Here is a 10,573-nt window from a genome sequence, read left to right on the forward strand (position 1 = left end):
CGTCAGGTAAATTACCCGACGTGCATTGCGCTAAATGATGTCGCAAGGACGTCATTGGTTTCGGCGTTAACGTAAATGGCGTCCAGCGCCATTCACGGATGACTTACGCAAACGACGTGAAATTTAAAATTTTGACGCGGGAACGACGCCCATACTTAACATTGCTTAGAACACCTAGGAGGTAGCCCTAATTTTACGACGCGTATCTCGATGGAAACAACGTAAATTTAGATCGACGGGCATCGCGGACGTTCGTGAATCCCCGTAACTAGTCATTTGCATATTCTACACCGACCGCAATGGCCTCGCCATCTAGCGGCCGGCCTAGAATTGCATCCTAAGATCCGACGGTGTAAGTCAATTACACCTGTGGGATCTTAGGGCTATCTATGCGTAACTGATTCTATGAATCAGCCGCATAGTTAGGACAGGCGGATCACAGAGATACGACGGCGTATCAGGAGATACGCCATCGTATCTCTTTTGTGAATCTGGCCCTAGGTTTCCTATGGAACACGTTCTGTAGATCAAATCTGCAAAATGCAAAAAGTACTGAAAATGCCTAGGTGTGAATCCAGCCTAACAATATGCTTTAGGTTAGGTAAAAAAGTATGTCAATTACTGTTAACTTTACTTAATTTTTAACGATTAATCAAAATAAAACATTTGCAATAAATAAAACCGTCAATGAACTTTAAATTGCAACTGAAAATCTTTTAATTGCTGAGTTGGAAATTCTTCATCCTTATCTAAATATGAGTCACGGCACATATAAGCTCTGTATTGTGCCAACCTCCGTTGCTTTAACTCCCTCACTGCTTAAGGGAAAACGTTATAGACAGTTCTGCAGGTGCTTATGGTAGAAAGACTAAAGTCTGAAAGCTGCACTTTACAGGAATAGAATGGGGGAGCTGCATGATAAAGTGTATTTGCAGACTTTTCCAGGCGATGTTGAGTAGTGATTGTGTGTGTCCAGACTGAGAATGTTGGAGTGGTCACTGGGAGGGACTGTGCAGAAGGTGTGGACATAGTTGCAGGTAACAGACTGCGGATGGCAGCCAGCCACACCTAGCTGTGACATACCGTAAACTGATCCCTCTGCCCCTGCCCCCTTCTCCCAGCCCAGTCCCAGCTCCAATATAAAGGAGAAGCTGCAGTTTTAGGAGCACTGGATCCCTCAGACAGACCAGCAGCACCAACTTCTTTTTCTCCTCTCATTATCATCTCCACTTGCCACAATGTCTTACCAGAGCTTCAGCACTCGCTCTGCTGCCCCCCAGGGAGGCGTCAGCTCCTTCAGAGTCAGCCAGACCCGTTCCTCCAAAGGTGGTTCAGGCTTCGGAAGACCAGGAAACTGGAGCAGCTCTAGCTTGTCTAACGTGGGCTCCGTGAGAAAGAGCGTTTCCTATGGCGTGTCCAGTGGCAGGTCTGGCGCTGGCAGCGGTTCTCTTTATGGCATCGGCGGTGGATCTGGGTTCGGCGGTGGAGCTGGGTTCGGTGGTGGAGCCGGGTTCGGCGGTGGATCCGGATTCGGCGGTGGCTATGGCGGCGGCCAAGGTGCTGGAATCCATGAAGTGACCATCAACCATAGCCTGCTGACACCCCTTAATCTGGAGATTGACCCCCAAATCCAGGTTGTGAGGAAGGAGGAGAAAGAACAGATCAAGACCCTGAACAACAAGTTTGCTTCTTTCATTGACAAGGTAAGGACTTAAAATTTTAACAATAATTATTGTATCGGTATTTTTAGGATAGTTCAAGCCAGGCTGTTAATTTTCTAAAAATTTAGCATTTCATAAATTCCGTTGCTACAAAAATACTGTCACCACAAATGAAATAATAGATTGAATTAATTGTGCACAGATTTACCCTTTTACGCATTCATTGTACTGAGTATTGGTATATGCGATCTCATACACATGAAAACGGATTTGAATTGCATGCGTTATGCTCTGTCATTCTTGCTGAGGACCGTAATTCTATTCCTCATTTATTGTACGGAGTATTGGTATATGCGATCTCTTACACATGAAAATAGATTTGAATTGCATGCGTTATGCTCTGTCATTCTTGCTGAGGACCGTAATTCTATTCCTCATTCATTGTACTGAGTATTGGTATATGCGATCTCATACACATGAAAATAGATTTGAATTGCATGCGTTATGCTCTGTCATTCTTGCTGAGGACCGTAATTCTATTCCTATCAGCACATCACCTGTTACAAACGTTTTGCACTGTCTAGACCGTCTTTTAAAATTTCCTTGCTGTTTTTTAAAAGGTGAGATTCCTGGAACAGCAAAACAAAGTTCTGGAGACAAAATGGGAACTTCTGCAGAACCAAAAGTCCTCCTCCAAGTCCAGCAACGTCGGCCCCATGTTCGAGGCTTACATTTCCAACCTGAGGAGGCAGCTGGACAGCCTGGTCAACGATAAGGGCAGACTGGACGGAGAACTCAGGAACATGCAAGATCTGGTTGAGGATTTCAAGAACAAGTAAGTAAACGCAGCTCCTAATATAAATAGCGCAGTACATTCGCAACTCAACCTGTTACTGATTATAACTGTAGAAGACTCTGTAACTAGGTTTTTGAAGATAGGAAGCACCTGCATTACCGTAATGATATATTATTATAAAGGCTCTTGTAAGGGTAGGCGCCACGCCTTTACTGTACCAAAGGAAGCTGGAAAGGGGGGTTGTAAAATCCTGTGTTGGCCAAGCAGAGGCTGACAGGATCTAAAGCAAACAATGCAGATAAACCCAGGGTGTGTCCCTTACAGGAAAGTCAATAGCAGGTAATCTATATCAGGTGAAATCTAGATGTCCAGTGCTGGTGAATACAAAAGGCTTGGCATCAACGCACAAGTATCAGTTCAAGCATTGCTCTGTAGACAATGCAGGAAGATAAAATCGGCCAGCAAAAGACCACACACACAAACGTATAAATTTTTTTTTTTTTTTTACAGTTTGAGTGTGAATAAACACGGCGCCTAGTTAAAAAGCTACATAGGCAGATTATATCCTATGTGTTTGTATATCTGTTATTTCACATTTACAGCAAGCAGTGCACCGATTCATTATAACAGCTTGGCCCATTGTTTGAAACTTCTCATACAAACACCGTTTCCTGCCAAGGTTTATAATGAAAGCTCCCTTGATACATAAAAACAGCACAAAGGCTAACCTTTTCCTGTCTAGTGAAAGTTAAAAAAAAAAAAAAAAATTTAAGCATCAGAGGAAGGAAAAGTGGAGCCATTTCCCCCTCCCTCTTCCCAGCAACTAGATTCCATGACACAGGTTTGCACGGCAAATTGCTGAATGAAAGCCAAACCTGATGCGTTGCTATGAGTGACCGCCTTACTTTTTGGCTTTAGGTTTTATAAATGCGTCCTTCAGAGTTTTGCTTTTAACTATATCGGTCCTTGTTTAGCAAAGTGTTTAAAATAATAACTCTTGAGTATTCTCACAGCAGTCACAACTAGGGTTGCCAACTCATCCCTTTAAAACAGAACACATATTAATTACACAGGTTCTGTGGCTGATTAAGGAGGTAATTAAACTCACTTGGTGCCTTATTTGCATTAAATTAGCCTCAGAACCTGTGTAATTAATATGTGTTCTGTTTTAAAGGGATGAGTTGGCAACCCTAGTCACAACCCTCCTCCCCCCTTTTTTTTTTTTTTTTGTCTTATCTGCATTGAATAAGCCTCAGAACCTGTGAAATGTTATGTCTTTGGGTTTAAAGGGATGTGGTGGCAACCCTAGATTCAAGCCCTATTGACAATCCCTTTTATTTAAATATCAAGAGCTTTGTGAAAAATGTTGGCAAAACGGAGGCAGCCAGTCTTTGGGTATTCTGACAGCAGTGGGAGCTGGCTATTGGAATACAATAGTCAGCATGTGTGATTCCTCCAGACTTTTCTCTTGTTCAGCCCCAAGGGCTGAGTAAGATATATCTTACAGTGTATGGACAGCTTTAAAAACTTGGAAACTTGTTTCTGAAGTTTCGATAACAACATTTGATATGGTGCTGCACAGAATTTCAATGGTGCTGCACAGAATTTCAAGTGTCCGCATCCAGTCTCCTTCCAAGCATGGAGGCACAACTAGTCCTTAGCCTGCCATGCTGGAATTTGTAGAATCAAAGGGGAGCAGCACTGACCTTTTAGTAGATAGAAGACAAGGCTTGGCTCTTCATACAGTGTGCTGACCTTGAAGCATTTCTTCAGCCCAGTTTAAATGGAGAGTATAACATTAGAGGCAGTTACAGGGGAAATTACAGCAAGGTCTGCTAGTTCTGACTTCTTCTGAAATGCCACAAGTCTTAGGATAGAGTAACCTAATTAAACAAAGCATGAAAGTCTAGATCCGGCTGCTTGGTGTCCTGAGAAGATTATATAACACTGAACAGAAAGGAGTACAGTTTGGTGTTTTTTTTCTGTACTGAATACTGGTCTGCCAAGAATACTTACAATCCCTGTCTCTCCTTTCCTTCTTGCAGGTATGAGGATGAAATCAACAAGCGCACTTCAGCTGAGAATGAGTTTGTCGTGCTGAAGAAGGTACAATCTTTTACCCGTGTAGCCCTAGTGCAGCTTGTATTTCAGTAATATATATATATATCTAGGTCAAAAACACACCAAAGACTCTCAGCCGCTGTGGAAGGCAAAGGTTAATCTGGCATGATAGATACTACTCATAATGATGAGTTTACTGGTAGGCATGGAGATCATACACAACAAGACTGCAAAGTCCAGTTCACTTTATGGCACAACTAATAAGTATAATCTTATTGGTTTATTGGCACTGCAATGCAAACAATAACCCTTGACAGCCGATTCTTTTTCCTGTTTTATTCCTTTAGAGAGGGCAAACAATGACACATTGCCAATTTAGTTTTTTTTTTTTTTTTGCACTTTTTACATTTATTTTTGCCTTCCAAATATGAATGATCCTAGACAGAAGATATGTGGTTGTCCACATTAATAAAAAAAAGTGAGATGTTTTCAGGCCTTTTCTTTTAGGCTGGGTTTACACCTAATGCAGGTTTTTCCGTATCCAATTTGCATAGCAGGAGAATGTGACTGGCTCTCTATGGAGCCAGTTCACATATCTCTGCAGCAGGTCTGGTGCGTTTTGCAGGGAATAAAACACGTGCCTTTTTTGGTCCAAATTCAGCCCACAATTTGGGCTAAAACTGTGAACCAGCACACACCGGACCCCTGCTATGTGACAGATGCAGTGATGGTGTGAACCCAGCCTTACAGATACTCGCAGCTTCAATACCCAAGTTTTTGCTTTGCTTTATCTGTGAAGTCTTTCCTTGCAAGTTTCGATATTAAGATGCTTGCATCCAGAATACATTTAATCGAAAGACCATCTTTAAGGCATTATCAGGATTTCTGCTGTGCTGAATAATGAGCTATTAAGGCAAGCTTTAATTGACCTGTTCTTTCTTCTGGCCTATGCAGGATGTGGATGCTTCTTACATGAACAAGGTAGAATTGGAAGCCAAGGTGGATGCTCTCACTGATGAAATCAACTTCCTGAGGGCCCTGTATGAAGCTGTAAGTATACATTATGTTTTATTCAATAGTGTCCAATACTCTATTAATTGATTACTCCCCTCTTTTTATAAGCATTGCATATAGATTTAAATTTGGTCAGAAAAAATGCGTAATACACACGGTCGGAATTTCCGATGGGAGCTTTCTATCGGATATTCCAACCATGTGTATGCCCCATCTGACTTTTTCCGTCAGAAATTCTGACTGCGTTTTGCCTGGTCAAAAGTTCGACTGTGTGTACGTGGCATAAGAAGACAGGTGGAGTAATACTTGGCTTATATTGTAGGGTTTTATCACAACTTGTATTGCAGTGGTAGGCAACAACCAGCTCTATATTTGTTGCAGAAATGCAAATCCCAGCATAATGGTATTTGTAGACCTGCAGCATCTGAAGATCTCTGTATGTATCACTCCAATGCTATAAGCATTTGTCAGTGACAAATCTCACAGGTTGAGATATACTTGAATCCATATGAGAAACTTGCCTGTAATAATAAAAAAAAAAAACTAATGCTGATACTTGTGTTTCACTAAAGGAACTACGTGAGATGCAGGCTCAGATCTCCGACACCTCTGTCGTCCTGTCCATGGACAACAACAGAGCTTTGGATCTGGACAGTATCATCGCTGAAGTCAAGTCTCAGTATGAAGAGATTGCTGCCAAGAGCCGTGCAGAGGCCGAATCTACTTACCAGAACAAAGTAAGTTTTTGGAATTCATATAATAACTTTTGGGCATATAAAGTGCATATATTAAAATGATCTCTAAATGTGCCATTACTGTCCACCAACAGTACCAGGAGCTCCAGGCCACCGCTGGCCGTCATGGTGATGATCTGCGCAACACCAAGCAGGAGATCTCCGAGCTGAACCGCGCCATCCAGAGGTTGCAGGCCGAGATTGAAAATGTGAAATCACAGGTACTGTAATTATTTAAAAACAAATTCTTAAAATGTCTAATTTTAAGTGAAAAAGGAAATCTGAGAATCTAAAAAGAAAACCATCAAAGCAGGGGAAAAAAAACCAGCTTGGCTTCTACAAATGATTTGGGATGAACAATCTAAAAAGAGATTGGATGAGGTAGGCTTACAGCAGGTATACATGAATGTGTATTAGGAAATCCCTCAACATCACTGCATGGTTACTTATAGTGAACCTATGCTTTACCCATGTATGTAGGGCAAAGCAAGTTCATGGTCATAGGGGCTCTCACAGACACGCACTTGCCTTTTCTCTTAGTTGTGCCATTCAGCTGCTGTGAGTAATAGGGGAGGGCCTGTGTACGCTTCAAGTCACTGGAGTCATAGCATTCATAAACCGATGGACTCCCCACAAGACAGTGCGATTGGCTCATTTCTGTCACATGGAGTGGGTCACATGTTCCTCTATACCTGGAGGTACTGGACTCTGAGTGGTATGGCGGAGGTGGGGGGGGGGGGGTGGATTAACGCAAAGCTATTGCTTTGTTCTGAATGTCAGTCTTGCTTTAAAGAGGAAGTAAAGCCTCCTGGGGGAAACAATAAATAAACCGTGCAAGACAAAGGCAAAGGAATAATGAGCTAGTATGCATAGCATACTAGCTCATTATGAGGTACTAACCTGAGATCGAAGCCGCCGCAGTGGCCTTCGTTTGCCTCCTCTGTCGCCGCCATTACTCCCGGAGTGACTTCCAGGTATCGCGGCTCCAGCGCTGTGATTGGCCGGAGCCACAATGACGTCACGCATGCGCGCGGTCAATCGTCTGCACTCTCGGTGCCGTAGACATCAGTGCAGTCTTTTCTGCAAATATTCCCTAAAACCGTGTAGGTTTAGGAGATATTTCTTGTACCTACAGGTAAGCCTTACCTGTAGGTAAAAGTGGTCTGTAATGGTTTACAACCACTGTAAAGCTCATATGCTCTTTAATATCTATCGTTGCCAATTTCTTACATGTTTAGTATCCACAAAAAAGGATTTTTACTGAGCAGCTCTTGCAAAGTAAAATGTCATTCTATGTATTTACACTGTAGCCATTGTGCTGTCCTGCATAGCATTAATCTGCTTTAAATAATGCAATGCACTTGTGCTGCTCCCTTATCTATTATAATACTTTCATAGCAGGTGCAATTACAGAAGATTTAATGTTGCCTGGAAGCCACATAAAGCAAGCAGCCGACGTGCATTAGGATTAGTTACTGTTTAGATCCTTTTGTAAAAATCTAGTTGGAGGGCAGGGTGCGGCTGCATGAATCATAATGTGTTCACCTGCTGCTTTTAAATAATTCAGGTGATAACATTTCCTTTCTGCCAGCACAATGATCGCAGACTAGCTGCCGTATCCACCTGTTTGCTTCTGTCAACTCATCACCCTACTGTCATTTCCTTTTGCGATCTGATATTGTGACTTTTGTAATACCGGGTGCAAAACCAAACACATAGAGCTGCAGATGAGGAACCGAATGGTGCAATGTTAATGAGCACCTTGTTTCTTTCTTATTTTCAGCGTGCTAAGCTGGAGGCACAAATTGCAGAGGCTGAGGAACGTGGGGAACTGGCACTGAAGGATGCCCGGGAGAAACTGGCTGAGCTGGAGGGTGCTCTACAGAAGGCCAAGCAGGACATGGCTACCCAACTGAGAGATTACCAGGAACTGATGAATGTCAAACTGGCTCTGGATATTGAGATTGCCACTTACAGGAAACTGCTGGAAGGAGAGGAAAGCAGGTAAACTGGGAAATCTTGCTCTTGGCAGTTGTACAACTAATTATATAATCTCTATCCTTATGAATGAGAATACTTGCAAGCACAGTCACAAAAGACACATCATTTATCCTGTCTTGTTGTTTCTCTTGTTTTTAGGCTGGCTGGTGAAGGTGTTGGAGCTGTTAGTATGTGTAAGTATCTCTCTCTATGACTACACACAAGATATACAGAACCACTGTTAAAATGGGCATTAAATCTATATATTATGTTGGCTAAGCAACAAAGTTAAAATACACATTTCGACAGGTTTGGTGGCATATAGTATATATATTTTTTTTTTTTTTTTTAATACACATCTGAACCTTTTAGCCACTAATCTTTCAGAATCTATTACAGGCAGCCTTTTCTAAACATTCCGTTCCCTAAAAAGGCCCAAAAGTTTTTAATAATAGCCTCTAATAAAGGAAGCTGATGCTGATTGAATTGTGTGGGCTGACACTTCTAAAAATGCTTGGTAACTTTAGCTTCTCTGAGTCAAAACAAGCATGGAGCCAGTAAAGTCAGGCCTCCTAATATGCTAAATTGTTCAATAGCTCAACAATTAAGGAAGGCAGTGGATCAGAATGACAGACAACTAGCTTTTTCAGAAGCAGAGGGCAGCCTTTAATATTGAATACACAGATCAGGGACGTATAATGCAAGAATCTCTTTTACACAAATATTTCTTGGTCCTTACTTTTGTGGATGACTGACAGTATATAGCGGTATAACCTAAAATATATTTTCTTGTCTTAACAGCTGTTGTGAACTCTAGCTCCTCCTCCTCTGGTGGCGGCTATGGCGGAAATACCTTTTCAGCTGCACCAGGCTTTGGTTTCGGAGGTGGACCCGGGTTCGCCGGTGGGTACGGAGCCGGATCTGGGTACGGAGCCGGATCTGGATATGGAGCTGGTAGCTCTATGAAGTTCAGCAGTGGTGGTGGCAGTGGATCATCCGGTGCTGTGAAGTCCTACTCTGTGACCACATCTTCCAGCAGGAGCAGCTCAAGATACTAAGAAGCTTTTTTGTTTCCTTTTTAATGACATCCTTAGCGCTATCCATACCCCCATTAAAGTCATAACATTTTCTTTACAGTACAGAGGCACAGTATTTTAATACTGGGGTTCTGTTAAGCCCTTTAACTTCAGTGAAAGCCTTTTATCATGCTAAAGTTTCTGCGTCTGTTCTTTGTCCTTTTTTTAGATAAGGTTAGGGGGTATGTCTGGTTGCTGGGATTGTCTGAGCACCTTTCTCCTTGCCTTCTTCTTCTTTGCTTCTTCTTACTGCCTATAAACCTGTGCTGTCCCTGAGTGTGTCACCAGTGGCCTTTGTTACAACTGGCTGGTGGTTGTAAGATGAAGCGTGGTCTGTCCCACAAATGCTTGAGGCCCCTAAGAAATAGAACCTCTGCAAGTCATTTTTGGTCAATGACGATAATGATGCTGATGCCAACACCCCCAAAACAAGTCAATTTCTACAGTATTTCTGGGGGGGAGGGGGTGAAATTTTACAGTTTATTTTTTGCAGAGAGAATTGCCATGATTGTATATAAGAGTAAAGATACATGGTGCTATTTTTCACCCTTCAAACATCATAAAGCCTGTTCGATGCTTTTTACTAAAAGTTTGTACCTGCATCTTGTGCAAGAAGAAGCACTGGAAAAGCATGTCCACTATAATGTCTGGTCTGTGTTAGTTGGTGGAAGTCTTCTGACTTTTGTGGGGAGGGATTTTATGTGTGGGTGTGAAATTGTGAAACATCTCTAATAAAATTCCTTCCAGTTCATATATTCTGCGTCTGGATTTTATTTATTTTCCTATGAACTTTGCACTTGTGTCGTATAGTTCTGAAGCTATAGGGTGAAAGGGCTTCTGATGACAGTTTGCTTTAGCCAATTGCAGCTTTTTAAAGGTAAATGACGATAAACCTTTTCTTTAGAACATATGATCACAGCCTGATAGTTTTATTTCTGTTCTCCTAAGCCAAGCAAACTATAGTAGTAGTACAGTATAACACATTGCCATACAGTTGGCATGACTTTCATGTACTAAAAGTATTCTATTTCCAGGGCTGAAGCAGTGGATGCTAAAAAAATACTATAGTCTATTTAAAGGTGACCTGAAGTAAAGAGCTGCTATGTTACAGGAAACATCTAGAAATGTCAGCTGTGCCAAAGCAGTAACATGAATATGTACTTTTTGTTTTACATTCCTCCTGAGAAACGGCTGTGCACTTTATGCTATGTGAGTGTACCTAGGCACTCCTGTGCATACAGCCTCATAGCT

At 42.0% G+C, this 10,573-nt stretch overlaps 1 protein-coding gene across 1 annotated transcript; it reads left to right on the top strand.

Annotated features, from left to right (window-relative positions):
* The first annotated feature begins 1,148 nt into the window (after positions 1 to 1,148).
* On the top strand, positions 1,149 to 10,075 carry LOC120929275 (keratin, type II cytoskeletal-like). Its single transcript, XM_040340600.1, has 9 exons — positions 1,149 to 1,703; positions 2,282 to 2,496; positions 4,503 to 4,563; positions 5,473 to 5,568; positions 6,105 to 6,269; positions 6,362 to 6,487; positions 8,050 to 8,270; positions 8,406 to 8,440; positions 9,048 to 10,075. The coding sequence occupies exons 1-9, from the start codon at positions 1,239 to 1,241 to the stop codon at positions 9,302 to 9,304; spliced, it is 1,641 nt and encodes a 546-aa protein (XP_040196534.1). The 5' UTR covers positions 1,149 to 1,238; the 3' UTR covers positions 9,305 to 10,075.
* The last annotated feature ends 498 nt before the right edge of the window (positions 10,076 to 10,573 follow it).

This window comes from Rana temporaria, chromosome 2 (genome assembly GCF_905171775.1).
Source record: "Rana temporaria chromosome 2, aRanTem1.1, whole genome shotgun sequence".
NCBI classification, from domain to species: Eukaryota; Metazoa; Chordata; class Amphibia; order Anura; family Ranidae; genus Rana; species Rana temporaria.